The sequence below is a fragment of the Pleurodeles waltl genome, chromosome 6 (genome assembly GCF_031143425.1).
Source record: "Pleurodeles waltl isolate 20211129_DDA chromosome 6, aPleWal1.hap1.20221129, whole genome shotgun sequence".
NCBI lineage: Eukaryota > Metazoa > Chordata > Amphibia > Caudata > Salamandridae > Pleurodeles > Pleurodeles waltl.
Window position 1 is genome coordinate 1,247,812,325 of NC_090445.1, and position 22,004 is coordinate 1,247,834,328.

General features: G+C 43.6%; 1 protein-coding gene across 1 annotated transcript in view; it reads left to right on the top strand.

The window, feature by feature from the left end:
- COL13A1 (collagen type XIII alpha 1 chain) overlaps positions 1–18,290 on the top strand; it is a 650,895-nt gene extending 632,605 nt beyond the window's left edge. Inside the window, exons 38-39 of the mRNA XM_069242266.1 lie at positions 14,714–14,752; positions 17,865–18,290. Coding sequence (XP_069098367.1) covers positions 14,714–14,752; positions 17,865–17,867 — 42 coding nt within the window. The 3' untranslated portion in view covers positions 17,868–18,290. The remainder of the gene's footprint in view (positions 1–14,713; positions 14,753–17,864) is intronic.
- The last annotated feature ends 3,714 nt before the right edge of the window (positions 18,291–22,004 follow it).

Below are 22,004 nucleotides of genomic sequence, written 5' to 3' on the forward strand. Positions count from 1 at the left end.
CTCCACCTCCACCTTGCTGGCGTCTGAGTCGGACTGGAGCTCTCTGCCCTTTACCATTCCAGCCACGGGCCCATCCATCTGGCCCATCAAGACTCACTCTCATTTCATCAGTCCATAAAACCTTAGAAAAATCAGTCTTGAGATATTTCTTGGCCCAGTCTTGACGTTTCAGCTTGTGTGTCTTGTTCAGTGGTGGTCGTCTTTCAGCCTTTCTTACCTTGGCCATGTCTCTGAGTATTGCACACCTTGTGCTTTTGGGCACTCCAGTGATGTTGCAGCTCTGAAATATGGCCAAACTGGTGGCAAGTGGCATCGTGGCAGCTGCACGCTTGACTTTTCTCAGTTTATGGGCAGTTATTTTGCGCCTTGGTTTTTCCACACGCTTCTTGCGACCCTGTTGACTATTTTGAATGAAACGCTTGATTGTTCGATGATCACGCTTCAGAAGCTTTGCAATTTTAAGAGTGCTGCATCCCTCTGCATGATATCTCACTATTTTTTACTTTTCTGAGCCTGTCAAGTCCTTCTTTTGACCCATTTTGCCAAAGGAAAGGAAGTTGCCTAATAATTATGCACACCTGATATAGGGTGTTGATGTCATTAGACCACACCCCTTCTCATTACAGAGATGCACATCACCTAATATGCTTAATTGGTAGTAGGCTTTCGAGCCTATACAGCTTGGAGTAAGACAACATGCATAAAGAGGATGATGTGGTCAAAATACTCATTTGCCTAATAATTCTGCACTCCCTGTATGTTTGCAGCTTCATTTGTTTATGCCTACAGCGGACACAGCTTGTTTTCCAGCAGCTACCTCATTGCAGTAACATGTGTGCTAGATGTTTAAGACAATGAAGAGCTGTCTTCAAAATCAAAATTATCAAGAGCAGCAATTGTAAATCATTTCCTGGTAAAGTGACTTAGAAGTGGTGTACTGTCGGATCCACAAGATTTACAGCATGAGCTGCTAAAAAGTTCCTGCTCCGTACAATGTCATTCTAACTTGTTGTTACACCGGTCCTATTCGTTAAAGTGATTACCTCTCTACTTTTGTACTTGTCATAGATTGCATGGGCAGTCATCATGTGTAGCAGAGTTTTCTTTTTGCCGTGATGTAATTTATAAAGCATGATTTGTAAAAGACAGGACATCTGCACAGCATAAGCCTGTCGGTTCATGGGATTGTCTTCCACTTCTTCACTTATATCTTCAATATGATCATCAATGTTGTTAGCTTCTGTTCCTAACTCAAGAACTTTGGTTAGTAACAGTTTTGTTTTGCTGATATTAAACAATGATGTGAAAGTTGTTAAGACAACATCAGGCATTCTTGTTGACTACTATGATTTGTGGAGCTCTGGGGCATCACAAAATTTGCCATTAAGTCCAAAATCTAAATCTTTCAGGACATTTCATAAAATGGTTCCTGCTGACTTTGCTGCATCCTGTGACTTTATTTTGGCAGTAAGAACTTCAAGAGTCAAATCAGCTGAGAACACCATAAATGTCTCATTCTTTTTGTTAGACTGACAAAACGAATTCTGTCATTGTATAGTCTCACCAGAAAAACCTTAATTTAATTATAATGAATCAATACTGTTTCATCAATGTTGACCATTAGTGCTCTTATCTCACTGAGTGTCAAACCATAGCCAGCACTCGAGTAGCTTTAAAAGCTCAGTTGCATTTTTGAAGGCTGATGATTATGTTGCTGCTGGGAGATCATTTTACATTAATAATTTTGAATGTATGCCCACATGCATTTTGGGTGGGCATACATATCCGCTGGAGATACATTCACCTCACTGATTAGATCAGCTACTCAGTTGAAAACTTCATCTTGGAAAAAACTAGCAGCAGATAAAAACATGTTTGACCCTTGAGACTCACATACTCTGTACTTTCTTTCATCAGTCCCTTTTGCCCTTGGTCTGGCTAAAGCACAGATAACACATTGAAGATCATCTGCATTCTGATCAGCTGTTGGAGGTGGACGACTGGTAGCCATTGATCTTCTAAGTGGATAGTCATTGAGTTTGGTTGTTGTCACATTCTCAGAAAACTCAGATTCTTGTTGTGATTCACTGGTATTCTTTGATATTTTGTCCATGCTTTTTTCTATTGTATACAACTTCCAGCACTTTTTGTTACAATGCTAAAATAGTTGAGCCACCTCACCCATCAATTTCAGTCTTTTGTGAATTTCGTCTTTCCATATTTCTGCAGCATCTCAAACTCCCTTCTGTCCAACAGCAGTTAATGTTAGCTTTTATTCGAATTAGTTTGGCATAGCTCATTAATCATCCTGCTGGAGGAAGTCTCACCTCAACCCACTAATAGTTTTGGCCTGATTACAACTTTGAAGGAGGTGTTAATCCATCCCAAATGTGACGGTAAAGTGACGGATATACCACCAGCCGTATTACGAGTTCCATAGGATATAATGGGAGCACATTGCACTTCCTAGCAATCAACAGCGTGTTGTCTTGTGTGACAACTGCTGCAGATTGACAGTAAAAGCTACTGGAGGTTTGGGCAACAAAGTGATGGCTTTCTAAAGTCACTTTTCTTTTAAAAGTTACTTTAAACTGAATCTCAGCAATGAGTCTGGTTTAATGTAGCAATTAATTTGATACCTTAGACTAATATGTATTGTGGACCCACCTGGAAGTTAGCACTTAGCATGGTGGCTAGTAAAACTCTGTTAGCCAATGGGACCACCGGCCTTTCTAAAGTGAAGATGGCAATTTTGTGTTTTCTCTGTCAGGGCATTATAAAAACCAAAGGAATATATCCTTCTTTTTAATACTAAGCACCCCGTCTGGTGGACTACCAAGGACTTGCCCATGGGTGGCTTATTAATATTAAAAAGGAAGGTTTTGACCTGCTAAAAGGTTTTATTTTGCCATGTTGAGTTGACAGTATTAGCGCTGCCCAACTAGGCTGCACTGGCCAGCCTGGAATCACATTTTCACCTTTGACACTGTAGTGGTGGCACAATTGCGGGCTGCTGTCCACTAATGGCATCAAACTTACTATCCCTGGGTACCTCTTTGTAGGAAGTTGGCTCTGTATGTGCTATTTCAAAGTAAGGAATAGCATGCACAGAGTCCAAGGGTTCCCCTTAGAGGTAAGATAGTGGCAAAAAGAGATAATACTAATGCTCTATTTTGTGGTAGTGTGGTCGAGCAGTAGGCTTATCCAAGGAGTAGTGTTAAGCATTTGTTGTACATACACATAGACAATAAATGAGGTACACACACTCAGAGACAAATCCAGCCAATAGGTTTTTGTATAGAAAAATATCTTTTCTTAGTTTATTTTAAGAACCACAGGTTCAAATTCTACATGTAATATCTCATTCGAAAGGTATTGCAGGTAAGTACTTTAGGAACTTCAAATCATCAAAATGGCATGTATACTTTTCAAGTTATTCACAAGTAGCTGTTTTAAAAGTGGACACAGTGCAATTTTCACAGTTCCTAGGGGAGGTAAGTATTTGTTAGGTTAACCAGGTAAGTAAGACACTTACAGGGCTTAGTTCTTGGTCCAAGGTAGCCCACCGTTGGGGGTTCAGAGCAACCCCAAAGTCACCACACCAGCAGCCCAGGGCCGGTCGGGTGCAGAGTTCAAAGTGGTGCCCAAAACGCATAGGCTAGAATGGAGAGAAGGGGGTGCCCCGGTTCCGGTCTGCTTGCAGGTAAGTACCCGCGTCTTCGGAGGGCAGACCAGGGGGGTTTTGTAGGGCACCGGGGGGGACACAAGCCCACACAGAAATTTCACCCTCAGCGGCGCGGGGGCGGCCGGGTGCAGTGTAGAAACAAGCGTCGGGTTCGCAATGTTAGTCTATGAGAGATCTCGGGATCTCTTCAGCGCTGCAGGCAGGCAAGGGGGGGGTTCCTCGGGGAAACCTCCACTTGATCAAGGGAGAGGGACTCCTGGGGGTCACTCCTCCAGTGAAAGTCCGGTCCTTCAGGTCCTGGGGGCTGCGGGTGCAGGGTCTCTCCCAGGTGTCGGGACTTAGGATTCAAAGAGTCGCGGTCAGGGGAAGCCTCGGGATTCCCTCTGCAGGCGGCGCTGTGGGGGCTCAGGGGGGACAGGTTTTTGTACTCACAGTCTTAGAGTAGTCCTGGGGTCCCTCCTGAGGTGTTGGATTGCCACCAGCCGAGTCGGGGTCGCCGGGTGCAGTGTTGCAAGTCTCACGCTTCTTGCGGGGAGCTTGCAGGGTTCTTTAAAGCTGCTGGGAACAAAGTTGCAGCTTTTCTTGGAGCAGGTCCGCTGTCCTCGGGAGTTTCTTGTCTTTTCGAAGCAGGGGCAGTCCTCAGAGGATGTCGAGGTCGCTGGTCCCTTTGGAAGGCGTCGCTGGAGCAGGATCTTTGGAAGGCAGGAGACAGGCCGGTGAGTTTCTGGAGCCAAGGCAGTTGTCGTCTTCTGGTCTTCCGCTGCAGGGGTTTTCAGCTGGGCAGTCCTTCTTCTTGTAGTTGCAGGAATCTAATTTTCTAGGGTTCAGGGTAGCCCTTAAATACTAAATTTAAGGGCGTGTTTAGGTCTGGGGGGTTAGTAGCCAATGGCTACTAGCCCTGAGGGTGGGTACACCCTCTTTGTGCCTCCTCCCAAGGGGAGGGGGTCACAATCCTAACCCTATTGGGGGAATCCTCCATCTGCAAGATGGAGGATTTCTAAAAGTTAGAGTCACTTCAGCTCAGGACACCTTAGGGGCTGTCCTGACTGGCCAGTGACTCCTCCTTGTTTTTCTCATTATTTTCTCCGGCCTTGCCGCCAAAAGTGGGGCCTGGCCGGAGGGGGCGGGCAACTCCACTAGCTGGAGTGTCCTGCTGGGTTGGCACAAAGGAGGTGAGCCTTTGAGGCTCACCGCCAGGTGTGACAATTCCTGCCTGGGGGAGGTGTTAGCATCTCCACCCAGTGCAGGCTTTGTTACTGGCCTCAGAGTGACAAAGGCACTCTCCCCATGGGGCCAGCAACATGTCTCGGTTTGTGGCAGGCTGCTAAAACTAGTCAGCCTACACAGATAGTCGGTTAAGTTTCAGGGGGCACCTCTAAGGTGCCCTCTGGGGTGTATTTTACAATAAAATGTACACTGGCATCAGTGTGCATTTATTGTGCTGAGAAGTTTGATACCAAACTTCCCAGTTTTCAGTGTAGCCATTATGGTGCTGTGGAGTTCGTGTTTGACAAACTCCCAGACCATATACTCTTATGGCTACCCTGCACTTACAATGTCTAAGGTTTTGTTTAGACACTGTAGGGGCACAGTGCTCATGCACTGGTACCCTCACCTATGGTATAGTGCACCCTGCCTTAGGGCTGTAAGGCCTGCTAGAGGGGTGTCTTACCTATACTGCATAGGCAGTGAGAGGCTGGCATGGCACCCTGAGGGGAGTGCCATGTCGACTTACTCATTTTGTTCTCACTAGCACACACAGGCTTGTAAGCAGTGTGTCTGTGCTGAGTGAGGGGTCTCTAGGGTGGCATAAGACATGCTGCAGCCCTTAGAGACCTTTCTTGGCATCAGGGCCCTTGGTACTAGAAGTACCAGTTACAAGGGACTTATCTGAATGCCAGGGTGTGCCAATTGTGGATACAATGGTACATTTTAGGTGAAGGAACACTGGGGCTGGGGCCTGGTTAGCAGGGTCCCAGCACACTTCTCAGTCAAGTCAGCATCAGTATCAGGCAAAAAGTGGGGGGTAACTGCAACAGGGAGCCATTTCTTTACACAAGCCCCCCCCAGCCCACAGGCCAGGAGACTCAGCCCAAGCTGGGAGAGTCTTCCTAGTCTGTCAGGCGAGGAAGAGTAGGAGAAATAGGCTGGTTAGTTGCAGGGCCTACTCTGCCTTACATCCTTCTGTTCAGGTCATTCCCTTTGGGGAACTGACCCACTTCCACAGTGATAGGACCTAGTCTGAATTGCCTCTTGTCTGCCTCTTCAATGTCTCCACCCATTCTTTCTATTTTGGTCTTAGAGGTGTCCACCTCTGCTAACCTTATCTTGGCCAGGGTCACCCCTAGCTTACCCAGAGAGGTTACCCAGAGCTGGAGTAACCCCACAATGACCAATAGGGTCAGGGGGCCTAACTTGCTATTTGGCATGGGGTCAGACCACCATGCTAAGGATAGTGCAGCCATAAAGGCTAACACCCAGCAGAGGCCACTGACAGCTGTCAGTGCCCAGAACCACACCTTTAGCTCTTCACCTAAAAGGGAAGGGGCTAAGTTACAGGCTTCTTTGGGTTCAGGTTGCCTGTCTGCTGTATTGGAGTGGGGGGTTACCACATCTTGTAGTAAACACCCTTCTTCCACTCTTTCTTCTGTTAGCTGAGGAGCCACCCACTCAGGTTTAACAGTTGCCTGACTAGCCAGGACTTCTTGTGGGTCAGGTTGGACTTTATCAGGGCCATTTTTGGAGTTCTCCCCTACTGGAGCAGAATCTCCTTGGCTTGCTGTAACCTTGGCTAAAGGTTGTCCACCCTTCCTACTCTGTTTTCTTTTCTTCTTCTTCTGGGGCCTGCTTGCATTTACTGCAGAGGCAGGACTTCCAGAATCCTTGGGAGAGGACTGGCACTGGACCAGTTTCTCTCTTGGGCTCTGACTAACCTCTGGGTAGTCATTTCCAAGGAGACAATCAAGGGGGAGGTCTGTACTGACTACTACCCTTCTCCAGCTAAGAGTGCCACCCACTTCTATGGGCACTAAAGCCACAGGCCTCCTAGTGACCCTGTCTAGGCTAACTCTTACCCTGGCAGTCTCACCTGGGATGTACTGGTTTGAGAGCACCAGCCGGTCATGCACAATAGTGTGACTGGCACAAGTGTCTCTCAGGGCAGTGGTTGGGATTCCATTCACCAGTAGGTGGTGGAAGTGTCTACTTCCCTCTGGAATCTCCAACTCACCTGTTGGGCCCTGTTTCCAGTTGAAGGCTAGGAAGACCTCCTCATCTGAGGAGTCATCTCCCATGGCTACACTGGTTACCCCTGGAATTTTGTTCTGGGGTTTGTTTTTGGGACAAGAAGTGTCCTTGGTGTGGTGCCCAGACTGTTTACAGTTGTGGCACCATGCCTTAGTGGCATCCCAGTTCATACCCTGGTACCCACCTTTGTTTTGGGTTGTGTCTTGGGGCCCACCCACCTGTTCTGGTTTTTGGGGGCCTACAGAGGACTCTTTTTCTTTGTTTCTAGTGTCACCCACTTTCTCCTGGGGAGTTTTTGTAACCCCTTTCTTTTGGTCACCCCCAGTGGAAGTTTTGGTTACCCTAGTCTTGACCCAGTGGTCTGCCTTCTTTCCCAATTCTTGGGGAGAAATTGGACCTAGGTCTACCAGATACTGATGCAACTTTTCATTGAAGCAGTTACTAAAAATGTGTTCTTTCATAAACAAATTATAAAGCCCAACATAGTCACACACTTCATTTCCAGTTAACCAACCATCCAGTGTTTTTACTGAGTAGTCTACAAAATCAACCCAGGTCTGGCTCGAGGATTTTTGAGCCCCCCTGAATCTAATTCTATACTCCTCAGTGGAGAATCCAAAGCCCTCAATCAGGGTACCCTTCATGAGGTCATAAGATTCTGCATCTTTTCCAGAGAGTGTGAGGAGTCTATCCCTACACTTTCCAGTGAACATTTCCCAAAGGAGAGCACCCCAGTGAGATCTGTTCACTTTTCTGGTTACACAAGCCCTCTCAAAAGCTGTGAACCATTTGGTGATGTCATCACCAGCTTCATATTTTGTTACAATCCCTTTGGGGATTTTTAGGATGTCAGGAGAATCTCTGACCCTATTTAAGTTGCTGCCACCATCGATGGGACCTAGGCCCATCTCTTTTCTTTCCCTTTCTATGGCTAGGAGCTGCTTTTCCAAAGCCAATCTTTTGACCATCCTGGCTAACAGGGGGTCATCTTCACTGAGAGCATCCTCAGTGATTTCAGAAATGCTGGACCCTCCTGTGAGGGAAGCAACATTTCTGACTATCATTTTTGGAGACAGGGCTTGAGAGGCCCTGGTCTCCCTATTTAGGACTGGAAGGGGGGAATTGCCCTCCAAGTCACTAATTTCTTCCTCTGTGAAGTCATCCTCAGAGGGGTTGGCTTTTTCAAACTCTGCCAACAGCTCCTGGAGCTGAATTTTGGTAGGTCTGGAGCCAATGGTTATTTTTTTGATATTACAGAGAGACCTTAGCTCCCTCATCTTAAGATGGAGGTAAGGTGTGGTGTCGAGTTCCACCACATTCATCTCTGTATCAGACATTATTTTGCTAAAAGTTGGAAGACTTTTTAAAGAATCTAAAACTGTTTCTAGAATCTAATTTCAAACCTTTAACAAACTTTTAAACTCTAAAAGACAATGCTAAACAGGGACTTAACACACAAGGCCCTAGCAGGACTTTTAAGAATTTAGAAAAATTTTAAATTGCAAAATTGAATTTCTAATGACAATTTTGGAATTTGTCGTGTGATCAGGTATTGGCTGAGTAGTCCAGCAAATGCAAAGTCTTGTATCCCACCGCTGATCCACCAATGTAGGAAGTTGGCTCTGTATGTGCTATTTCAAAGTAAGGAATAGCATGCACAGAGTCCAAGGGTTCCCCTTAGAGGTAAGATAGTGGCAAAAAGAGATAATACTAATGCTCTATTTTGTGGTAGTGTGGTCGAGCAGTAGGCTTATCCAAGGAGTAGTGTTAAGCATTTGTTGTACATACACATAGACAATAAATGAGGTACACACACTCAGAGACAAATCCAGCCAATAGGTTTTTGTATAGAAAAATATCTTTTCTTAGTTTATTTTAAGAACCACAGGTTCAAATTCTACATGTAATATCTCATTCGAAAGGTATTGCAGGTAAGTACTTTAGGAACTTCAAATCATCAAAATTGCATGTATACTTTTCAAGTTATTCACAAGTAGCTGTTTTAAAAGTGGACACAGTGCAATTTTCACAGTTCCTAGGGGAGGTAAGTATTTGTTAGGTTAACCAGGTAAGTAAGACACTTACAGGGCTTAGTTCTTGGTCCAAGGTAGCCCACCGTTGGGGGTTCAGAGCAACCCCAAAGTCACCACACCAGCAGCCCAGGGCCGGTCGGGTGCAGAGTTCAAAGTGGTGCCCAAAACGCATAGGCTAGAATGGAGAGAAGGGGGTGCCCCGGTTCCGGTCTGCTTGCAGGTAAGTACCCGCGTCTTCGGAGGGCAGACCAGGGGGGTTTTGTAGGGCACCGGGGGGGACACAAGCCCACACAGAAATTTCACCCTCAGCGGCGCGGGGGCGGCCGGGTGCAGTGTAGAAACAAGCGTCGGGTTCGCAATGTTAGTCTATGAGAGATCTCGGGATCTCTTCAGCGCTGCAGGCAGGCAAGGGGGGGGTTCCTCGGGGAAACCTCCACTTGATCAAGGGAGAGGGACTCCTGGGGGTCACTCCTCCAGTGAAAGTCCGGTCCTTCAGGTCCTGGGGGCTGCGGGTGCAGGGTCTCTCCCAGGTGTCGGGACTTAGGATTCAAAGAGTCGCGGTCAGGGGAAGCCTCGGGATTCCCTCTGCAGGCGGCGCTGTGGGGGCTCAGGGGGGACAGGTTTTTGTACTCACAGTCTTAGAGTAGTCCTGGGGTCCCTCCTGAGGTGTTGGATCGCCACCAGCCGAGTCGGGGTCGCCGGGTGCAGTGTTGCAAGTCTCACGCTTCTGGCGGGGAGCTTGCAGGGTTCTTTAAAGCTGCTGGGAACAAAGTTGCAGCTTTTCTTGGAGCAGGTCCGCTGTCCTCGGGAGTTTCTTGTCTTTTCGAAGCAGGGGCAGTCCTCAGAGGATGTCGAGGTCGCTGGTCCCTTTGGAAGGCGTCGCTGGAGCAGGATCTTTGGAAGGCAGGAGACAGGCCGGTGAGTTTCTGGAGCCAAGGCAGTTGTCGTCTTCTGGTCTTCCGCTGCAGGGGTTTTCAGCTGGGCAGTCCTTCTTCTTGTAGTTGCAGGAATCTAATTTTCTAGGGTTCAGGGTAGCCCTTAAATACTAAATTTAAGGGCGTGTTTAGGTCTGGGGGGTTAGTAGCCAATGGCTACTAGCCCTGAGGGTGGGTACACCCTCTTTGTGCCTCCTCCCAAGGGGAGGGGGTCACAATCCTAACCCTATTGGGGGAATCCTCCATCTGCAAGATGGAGGATTTCTAAAAGTTAGAGTCACTTCAGCTCAGGACACCTTAGGGGCTGTCCTGACTGGCCAGTGACTCCTCCTTGTTTTTCTCATTATTTTCTCCGGCCTTGCCGCCAAAAGTGGGGCCTGGCCGGAGGGGGCGGGCAACTCCACTAGCTGGAGTGTCCTGCTGGGTTGGCACAAAGGAGGTGAGCCTTTGAGGCTCACCGCCGGGTGTGACAATTCCTGCCTGGGGGAGGTGTTAGCATCTCCACCCAGTGCAGGCTTTGTTACTGGCCTCAGAGTGACAAAGGCACTCTCCCCATGGGGCCAGCAACATGTCTCGGTTTGTGGCAGGCTGCTAAAACTAGTCAGCCTACACAGATAGTCGGTTAAGTTTCAGGGGGCACCTCTAAGGTGCCCTCTGGGGTGTATTTTACAATAAAATGTACACTGGCATCAGTGTGCATTTATTGTGCTGAGAAGTTTGATACCAAACTTCCCACTTTTCAGTGTAGCCATTATGGTGCTGTGGAGTTCGTGTTTGACAAACTCCCAGACCATATACTCTTATGGCTACCCTGCACTTACAATGTCTAAGGTTTTGTTTAGACACTGTAGGGGCACAGTGCTCATGCACTGGTACCCTCACCTATGGTATAGTGCACCCTGCCTTAGGGCTGTAAGGCCTGCTAGAGGGGTGTCTTACCTATACTGCATAGGCAGTGAGAGGCTGGCATGGCACCCTGAGGGGAGTGCCATGTCGACTTACTCATTTTGTTCTCACTAGCACACACAGGCTTGTAAGCAGTGTGTCTGTGCTGAGTGAGGGGTCTCTAGGGTGGCATAAGACATGCTGCAGCCCTTAGAGACCTTTCTTGGCATCAGGGCCCTTGGTACTAGAAGTACCAGTTACAAGGGACTTATCTGAATGCCAGGGTGTGCCAATTGTGGATACAATGGTACATTTTAGGTGAAGGAACACTGGGGCTGGGGCCTGGTTAGCAGGGTCCCAGCACACTTCTCAGTCAAGTCAGCATCAGTATCAGGCAAAAAGTGGGGGGTAACTGCAACAGGGAGCCATTTCTTTACACTCTTGTACCACATACTATGGATTTTTTGGTCTGTTAACTAACGCCAATCAGGTATTAACCAATGTACAAATACTTTGGGGGTCAGAGCACATTCATTGGGGCCAGTACAGCAGGGCCCAGTGCACTTCACAGGAGAAAAACCAGCAGTATCATTCTACAGTCGTGGACTGTGATCTTACAAAAACAGCTCCTTCCTACAGAAAGTCACTGGGTAGATTAGCATATGTCTTAGTTTAGGATGAGCAGTCGTCAATCCCTACAAAAGTGCATATCACATTACTTTGAGGTACTGATGTCTCTAGTTCAGTGACTTTGTGTTCAGGAGCAGTTGACCTTAATGATAGGGATGGTCTCACTGTAGTGAAATCCACAAGGAAATTGTGTATGAGTGCACAGGACGAAAAAGGTACATTAGAACCAAATGGGATTTTATCAATCCTCCTAGTGTGCAGGACCTCTGCACATATGCAGTGTCAGAGGCATCAAAACAATGTAAGTTAGTGCAGTAAGCGGGCATGCATACCAGTCAGCTTATCTGAACTTCATGATGTTTATTTCGTGGGACAGTTCAGTTATTTTTTCGGGTGCGAAAGAAACTTCAGCATTACTGCTATACACATTGTTACCAGGCTCATCATTTTCATTGACAGCTATACATCAACGCTGAAGGAGACAGGCCTGTAGAGAAGCTTTAAAGGTGAGGAATATTACTTGGATGAGGCCATTGTGGCACTTAAAAAGAAATAAACGGGGCAAATGCCTACTCTCCTTGTCTTTCATGGTATACTCTGTGCTGCAGGTCATGGAAGATTGTACTAGCTCTCAAACGAGCAGGGTGCAGGAACAACAGGCAGCTGCCCTGGTCTTTCGTGGAGTGCAGCATGTTGTGGTTAACTGAGCGCCAGGGCAGATCACTGCTCCCTCTGTACCCTGAATAGAGAAAAGGGGACAACCATACCTTTTGTAAAAGCTCCCAAACAATGGAAGAGATGTATAAGAATTCCCAGAATATAAGAGGTAAAAGCTGATTTGAAATGTTTTTACATTCTCAAGCTCTGCATCTATGATAGATGTGTGTGTGTGTGTGTGTGTGTGTGTGTTTGTAATTACGCTAATCTTACGCATTCATTCAGTGGAAAATAAACAAAAACATTTTAAGGTAAGTAATATTAGGTGTTTATTATTATCCACAGTGAATTAGAACAATGAAACACTGATGTCCAACCTAAGAAATACACATATATGCCTTGAAGGTGACAATGCAGCTGGTACAAATTACACTGACATTTTTCATTATGATTGTAATTTGGAACCCTTGGATTACATGGGATCGTTGCAACAAACGTATTGACAATGGTATATTATACGTATGACAATCTGTGGCCAGTGTGTTTACAAACAATGCTCTTTAACAGAAACATTAACCTTCTAAGATAGCACACATATTTTACAGTGCTTCAAACCCGTGACCAGAGATTGCACACAGATAATCTCCCCAGTACGTGCACTATCCACCTGAGATATTCTACTGTTGGAACACTTCTTGGAAACTTAAACTTGCACGTCTCTGTGGCCTGTACATTATCTGCCAACGCTCTATTAAAAAACTATTTTGTTTGTAAGAAATAAGCCAGAACAGCATTACTAACCTTATCTTGCTGTCAATTTTATTATTGACTTTGCACCGCATGACTCCACCTCTTTTCTTGGTGAGTTTATATTGCTAGCACTGAGGGAACAACGGTAAATCACCTCCCCTCCCACACCTTAGAAGGTTGGGGTCCAAAAAAACAACTGTCCATTTTAGGCAAGACTGATGGATAAAACGGATCCCCTAATTAGTTCCCTGTTGTGAAGCAATGAAAGGAGGAAACACTGTGCGATAATAAAAACTAAATTTCAAGAAGCACAGTTGCTGGGGTGGTAAAGGGAGAAACAACCTCCTACGGTCCAGCAGTGACAGCCCATGCCATTAATCAAGGCGGGGACTTATTGGTGTCAGCTTCTTGCCCCCCCCCCTTTCAAAACTGTAAACAGGGCACTGCACCAAGTGGCAGTTGAACTAGTTCTCATTTACCCCCAATAATATTAAAAGTATGGATGGCTGAGAAGGTTGACAACTTCCTGGCACTCTGTTGGCATCAACAAATAGAGCATATTCTAAATCAGACTCACCTTAAATATTACAAGAACCATATCTATAAAAAAAAATGACATTTCCTGAAAATTTTAAAGTTGAAGGTTAACAGAAGTAACTCTGTTTACAAAATAAAACTTTAAAACCATAGGAAATTCTAACGTTATGGTACACATTAATAATAGCTACCATTCCCCATAAACACTCAACCTTAACCCTAACACTGTCCTGCACTCCTTCTAACATCAAAACATTTTCACACATCCAATAGCACTTTACACAGTTTACATCTATTATGACATCCCATGGATGGAAGCCATATTTACAAGACCGAAGATGTTTCACAATACAGTATAGTTCACAAAATACTATCAGATATTCATCAGCATACTTATTCAGTCTCTCACCTACATCTAATTTTCACCTTCTCCAAATTCTTATTGCGGAGGGGGTTAAGGTTACATAAGAAGGGCAGTGTGGGAACTAAAATTAAGGTAGTACATTAACGTTTGAATTTGCTATCATTTTATGTTTAGTGGCGTAGCCAATCCCCCCCCCACCCCATTGCCATCAAATATTACCATTATTTATTTTCTGAGAATATATATGCTGAAGACCATCTGCAGTTAAAGCAAACCGTGGGATGCAAGATGGACGGAAAATTTCAGCTCTAATGAAACAAATCACATTTTGTAAAAAAAAAAAAAAAATGCATAATGCGATTTACAGCATTTTAAGTTCATGATTTAAAAAACAGAGATCTACAACAGTCTTTATCCTTAAAAGCCCACTCGGAAACGTTTTTAAATGCTTATATCTGAAAAACTACTGGAAAGATAAACACTGAACCAAAAAACATTTCTCTTCTGTGTGAAGTTGTACTTTCATGTTACATTTGGTGTAAATCCATTCAGCTGTTCGGGCTGCAAGTGTGAGTAATGTTTCCTATGGGAGCAAAAATGGAAGATCACTTGTTTTTCACCCCCTTGACTTTTATTCCTGTTGAACAGAAAAAATATATATAACTATAGGGAGTAAGTAGACTGCTAAGTTGTGTTAAAAATCAGAGGCTAATAAAAAATGCCTTTTAAATGAAAACACAGTCTGAATTATCACTACACAATGACTATTGTTGCAACGTTTTTATTGTCTGCTGGATAAATAACTTGGAAACGGAGTTGCTTTGTGGAGTGCCACTCAAATATATATATATATATTTATATATATATCAATATATATATATTTATATATATATATATACACTCTTTGCAGTGTGAAGGGGTTAAATATTGCCTGCCCGTTGAACGATCCCTCTGTAAATAGAGAACTTTTTTATTCTTTTGTCTATTGTAGGGTGAAGATGGGTTGCCAGTACAAGGGTGCTGGAATAAGGTAAGAAAGATTGGGAGTTGTGTGACTGTAATGTACCACTTGTGCTGCTGAATCCTCTACCTCGTATTTTTAATGCAAAACCAAGTATTTGACTTAAACTGTAGCAATGTACCTGTAATCACACAACACACTTGCATGAATGTTGTGAGGCAGGGTGGCCAAAGATCTATTAAAATTAGATACATTGGTAACGAAAACAAAACAATGAATGCATGTATAGAATGCAGAGCAACTACACACTAATAAGTGCTAATATATGATTATTTAATTGCTTTTTTGCAATGTTTCCTGTTGGCTTCCATGTCAACTTGTTTTAAAGGAAAGTTACACGGTTAGAATATCAAGGGGTAGCCTTCAGTTCTTCTTTTAAAATACATTAGTGTGTTGGGACATCAGCATCAATAGCTACTTATTAGAAAGACGTAAACGCCATCTGCAAAGGTCAAGAAATGTAAATCTATCAGTTTTATACAATTTTTGATGAGTGTTCCTCTTATATAAGTTAAGGTTTTACTTTTCATGCAATAAAATGGTGCAATCTATATTCAGGGGCTCATTAAGTCGCCCGCCTTCCAAAGTCCTGTGTCAGGATGACCGCCTATATGGGCGCCCTCTGCGAGCCCTATTACGAGTTTCCCGCTGGGCCAGCAGGCTTAAACAGAGTTTCTGCCCACTGTACCAGCGGGAAACAGGTCACAATATTGCTGCCGGACCGTCGCGCTTTTGACTGCCTGTAATTCGGGGCTGTCCATGGGGGCTCCTGCACTGTCCATACAAACTGCATGGACAGTGGAGGGCCCCCTTTCCGCCAGGCTTTGCATGACTGTCCAACCGTCATGCACAGGTTGGCAGAAAGGGGATTCATAATCTAAAGGGCTGCGCCACTTGCAGCGCTGCCCTGGTGGGTTATGACAGCTGAGACCATCAAGCAATGGACTGGCAGCAACCTGGCAGTGCAGGCAGTCGGACCGTGGCGGCTCCACCGGGGTCATAATATGGAGGTTGGACCACTGCTTTCACAGCGGTCCGATCTCCATTGCGAGACTGGTAGACTCGTAATGAGGCCCTCAATGTGTGCAGCAAAAACTCGAACCATACTTTTCCATGTTTCTTAATGGAATGTATACTAGGGACAGCTATCTGTTCCACTACTTCCTCATTCCTTTTGAGATCAGTACGTCGATTTAATTTCACAGTTTGATCCTCTTACCATGGTAGTGAACATTACTTTGGTATATTTCACCCACTTAAGATCTGAGTGATGTCCCATCAGTGCTTTCACTCTGCCACTTTCCCCATGACCCCCACCATACTCAAACCACCCACCACAGCTGGTTCCTTCCATTTTCCCAATAGTTATGGTTCTTGGTCAACTTCCTTGCAATGTTCCCAACCCACCCTCTACTGATCAATGTGGGGAGAATGCAGCCGTTTCCATTCACATATAGGAAGTGCATCAAGACAATCAGTGTGTTAGGTTACTTCCTGTTTTCATTACTAAAAATGTCGTCATTGCTCAACTCTCCATCACTCTACTGCCCTCTAATGTACCAGAGTGGGCTGGTGTTCAAGGGCTAAGGGGCTGCGCACCTAGCCTTTTCTGGCCTCTCTAGTGAAGCATATATTTAATTACAGGATGAAAGTAAAACATTTTCTGAGTGAAAGTTATGCACTATGAAAAGCCCCACTGCGCCTGCGTCAGTATGTGGCTGAAAGCTGCACAGTAGGGCTGACAGGGCTTGCCCACTCAAAGCCCTTACGCTTTCTCAGAACGCAGTGACGTCCCTGGCTTATCTCCCCCTCCACCAGAAGCCCTGATAGTAAACAGCCTGGAGCGTTTTTTGTTCAGCCCGGATTTCTGAAAACTCCATGTCACTCCGATATTATTATCCACCCTTTCCTATTTACTCAAATGGTGGGGTGTGATCAGAATGGTCTACGTACCAGAGGTCACATTTATTAAAAGAATGTGGCATTGCGCAAAGAAAATCCCCTTTTCCTGCATTACAAGCAGTCTGTGGCAGAGAAATTGAACAAATACAAAAAATAACTCCACCCAGGGCTCGCTGGGAGACAGGAGTGTGACCTGAAGACCTCAAGTCATAAATATGCCAAAGATAACCCTGCACACAAGTAAGTTGGAGCTCTATCTTTTTTACAGACATTAAGATAAAAATCTGTTCTCTGAGCTCTCCTCTCCCTTCACTGCCTCTGTAGGTGATTTGTCTCTCAAAGGCAGTAATGGTTCCAGTAATTTATCATGGGTAGTTATGCTCCTTTTATTTCTTCTGCAGACTAATGATGTGATATGTCATATTAAACATGTAATCTGCAGCTCATATAAACGTGTACCTTTTATCACTGAAACTGCTGGATACTGGATGGGTGAGGTAATGTGTGTTTGTTTGAATAAGTGCAGGGCTTGACTGAGTGGCTGTGAAAATGTGGGTGTCTGTGTATAAGAGTTTTGTTAATGGCAGTGGATGACAATGTGGATGAGTAAATGGGTAGGTGACCAAAGGCAGTGGGTGAGTAGGTGAATGGAAATACGTGGGTAGTGAGGCTCACTCACAAGGTGCAATTCCATCTTGTATTTGTGCCCCACCACTGCTTTCAGTCACAAGCTGCCACTGCAATGTACAGTTATCCAATAAAGGAAGAATGCCAAATTTCCATGAACAGGAATACAAAATATTAAAGAAATGCATTACAAACTAGAACCGATAGTATAGTTTGGCAGTTAACTGTTAGTTTTGATCTATTCCTAAAGGAGTGCACTTTAAATACAAAATACTTTCAGTGATATTAGAAGGCTTTTAAGCTCAAGCATAATATTCCTTTAACATAATAGAGTTCATAATTCAGTACGAAGTATTTTTTTTTTAAATAATCCTCAATGTGAAACCACACGTTTTATTAATGAAACAGACCAACAGATATGTGTAATTTGCCAAGTAACAACTTATTAACCTAGCACGAAGTGTCAGTTTTTCCTTTGCAAAATTTGTAAAAAAAAGGGCAAAAACGGCCACTCTGCCCCTTATACTGCTTGTGATACTTACTGCAAAATGTTTGCCTTGAAACTAACCCCAGATTATGTTTTCTTTTGCAGTGATGGTTCTAATCTTGGATTGCCCTGTGTGTTTGTACATAGAATATTTATTTTTATACAGTGTTTCTTTTCCGATTATTGAAAGATGCATTTTTTTACAAATTATAAAAAAACAAAGTGGCATATTTTTTGTACATAATATACTAGAGATGTTCCCTCGTTTAAATGCTTTTTGTAACATGTACATGAGTGCACTGCTAATTTTGTCGCAGAATTCAGCTGTAATAATTGCATGATATTTGTGCACACTTTTAATTATTGGGACTTAATAAATTATTGCATTCCAGTGCCATAAGGAACAGTTCAGCACAAAGATGCTGATCTATTTTACGAGTTGAACACATGGGCCAGTCAATGTCATGTGTCAGTCCAGGAGAATATTTAGCTGCCATACTGTACATAGTAATAAAAAATGACAAAACCAGGTTTACTGAGTCCAACTATTTAGGGTGGGCATTAATAAAAATGTAAGGACGTGTATGCAGCATCCCCTCCAGCTGTTCACCAATAAGACATCTTGTTAGAAATTCAGTGGATAGATACCAAATCCTGTTTTGATCAATGTATGAGGAATTCCGTTTTGCCACCAATTATTAAAACCATGCTTCTAACTGGCTTCACCAAGGCTCTCTTGCTATTAATGAGAGCTATGCATACTAAACAGCCAAAGTGAAACTTGTATCTTATATATTTGGTGGACTGCCGTAGCCACACACCCTTTTGAGTTACAGGCCTGATGTTGAACTCTTAAAATGATCACTGAGTTGCAAGGTATCTCATTCCCAGTGGCACACATCCGCCCTGTATTTTGTATGCATGCCCTTCTGTCTGAGTTCATTGGCAATATCCAGATCAAGAAAAGAAACGGGTCTTACCTTAAAAGCAGGTATGGTGACATGTAAGTAATTTTTTATTGTCCTGCATCCAGGGAAAGATGCCTATTCAAACATAACATCTGTAGATGTTTACATCATTAGACAAAGCAAGGAGTTAATTGTAGAACTGAAAAGTGCCTCCGGACTGCAGTCATTTAAACAATATTAGAACATTGGAAGTTGGCAGCTCCATTGAAAACAATGGAGTGCTGCGGGCTTTTACTGGCCGGTAAAAGCCCGCAGCGCCAACATTCCAATGGGCTTTGTTCACAGCAGCAGCTGTGAACAAAGCCTCACGGAGCCCGAGGGGATTCTAATCCCCTCGGGCTCCGTAAGCAATTTGTTTTTTTTAAGAGAACATTCTGCCCTGAGTGGCAGAATGTTCTAATAGCCTTAGAACCCGCCGTAGCGGGCTCTACCGGCTATTAAAGGCCCTTTCCCTTGTTAAATGCCCGAGCCTATTTAACTCGGGAGCGGGCCTTTAATAGCCGGTAGAGCCCGCTACGGCGGGTTCTACGGCTATATTGTAGATGTGGAAATTCCTAAAGTAGTGGCATTAAGGAAATTAAAGTGCTATTAAGCATAATCTCAGATTTACTATCCTTCAAGTACATAATTTATTTTTCATACATCACTATATGCCATAGTTTAAACCATTTCTAAGGACTGTAAATAGCAGGTGTTATCATCACCCAATGTACCTGAACTTCATGTATGAAACTAAGAAGGATTACTCAGCCTTGCGACTTGTGACCTGTAGATCTAATCAGATGATATCAGTGAAATGTAATCATCTGAGCCTTATTTAGTGGCAAAAGCATGAGAAAGGTTCTCTTTTAAGCTCTCTAGTGAAGTCAGCATAAACGTGAGCACGCATAGGTCCTTATTTCAAGGTCCCAAGAAAATGGGTTGTTAATTTCAGACCCCCAGAGTTAACATAATCTCTTCATTGACAAATAACGGAAGTGCTGGGTTGAAGCCTTAGAATTCTTTGAAGAATGAGAAATACTATGGCAATTGGAAATTCCAGGTCCAATTTCCACAAAAATGCCCCATTCTCTCTTGTAGTTGCCCCGGAGATTTCAATAGATTTCAATAGATTTCAGCAGTCAAAGTCAAAATCTCAGGGGTGAAACATGAGAGGTCAGTGATATATTTTTGTCCCTCGAAATTCTCAGTGCGGGAAGTAATTAGCTTATGAGGTCCCATTAGGAATTAACAAGCCTTCTGTAGTGCGGGTCTTAATGTCACAAGCATTTAAGATTGCATGTGAAATCCAATGTGATTTTCTTTATAATTAAACGAATTCTATATGTCCCAGTCTTTTGTTTGTGATCAAAGAGTCCCACAGGAATAACATTTAAAAAATGTGTTCTTTTTCAAATCAATACATTTAATATTTCACATATGATTAGTGTTATTTTGTAGCTTATTTTAAATTCTATTAAGCTTTCTGCTTTATTTCACTGAATACGTTACACATGACTACATTCTAGAAATATCTGTTACAGAATATAATCTTGCCTTGAATAAGTAATTAGATTTGAATTGTATTGGTGAACCAATATACATGAAAGATTGACCTCTGACTTTCAAATACATTGGTTGAATAATGCATTATCTGAAGAATTCATTTGGATGTTGAAAAATATACCAGGAACCGTTGCTATATTATCAGAATGCCATCAATCAGGAATCTGAAGTGATATTGATTATTTGAGGAATCTTGATTTGATTGATTTGAAAAAAAAAAGCAAAACACTGTACATCTCTTCTGACTGATGGGTGCAAGATGCACTGCAGAATGGCTACTACATGCAAATCGAATTAAAATGAGTACTTCCTTGTTATATTTTCCTATGAGTAAAACTAAACAACCTTCTACAGAGTGCGGGGCGAAAGTGGCTGATGTGATCATTTCAGAAGAAGCACATTCCTTTGTATATTATCTTGTCCAGTCAAGCAAGTAGTTACTTATCGTTGCGTCAGACATGAAAAAATGAATAATTTTAAACAATTACATTTGGATTTTTTTTCTGAAGGACAAGTAGTTGGAGTTGGCTCACATGTGTAATGGAAGGTCATTCCATAGTTTGGAACTTTTTGCAGCATCAATCCTATGCGAAAAGTAATCAAAACGTGTGTTTTACCGTCTTTTATAAGGTTCAAATGCTTTATTATAGAAAACTCTGGTTTAGGAACTATAATTCCACCTCGAACAACGCCCCCAGGCTCTTTCTTTCAAGACAGTTTCAGCTGTGTTTAATATCAACCAGTTTTTCTGAGTACAGGGAGCTGATGGTGAGAAGCATTTAGTATGGACATTCCTACATGGAGCATTCGAGATGATGGCTGATAGAACCCAAGAATAAAACAATAGCTACTCCTGCCTTAATATCTTGAATATTATTTTAAAAAATAAAGAAAGTAGAGGAAATGGCAGCAGCTCATAACATTCTTTAATAATCGCAGGTCGCCAATTCTTTAAACTTATTAGAACACAAGTGGATAGGAGAAAGGAGAGAGATCTGACCAACCAATTGGAACAGGCTGATTAACCTCAAGTAAAGTATCAGGGCAGAAATTGAATCATGAGTGTGTCTAGACAAGTGTGTAGCATAATTGACTTTCTGTGTGAGACAAACATATATAGGAAATCCAAACAATTGCTAACATCGTGCAGGTGGTATCTCCTAGCCAGAGGTAGATATTTTCCCCGAAAATAAAATTAGAAAACTTACAATGAGCAATAAAATTAGTGAGGTCACGTCTGAAATCAGTAGACAGTCCCATGAAGCAACAGAGTAGTGCTACTAAAACAAAATCTTATACAAGAGTGACCCAGCTAAAGAGTCTGACTGTGTGCTACAATGGAGCTAGTGAAAGACAACTTGTATATAAATGTGAATCTGCCCTTTTGGGGTCCTGCCTAGAGACTGCATGCGCTGTCTCTTCTAGACCTTTTTGTTTTTTATTGGTGAACATAGAGCCCACCTATTGTTTACCATTGGTTGGCTTCCTTGTCACTCTCATTGCTTGCTTTTTATTAGTCATCTGCTGCAGACTTCCTTCCGCTTTGTGTGTTTTCATCCCACCCCCCATCATCCCCCAAGGAGACATCATGCATTACTTATGTCCTTCCACAGATCACTTTTTCAAGTGCCACTTTTTAGGTCGAAGCCTACCAGCAGGTGCAGTTGTCTGGTTGCTGAAGACTTCTTCGGGGCATTCTGAAAGCTGACTTAGGAATGCATTCCACCCATTG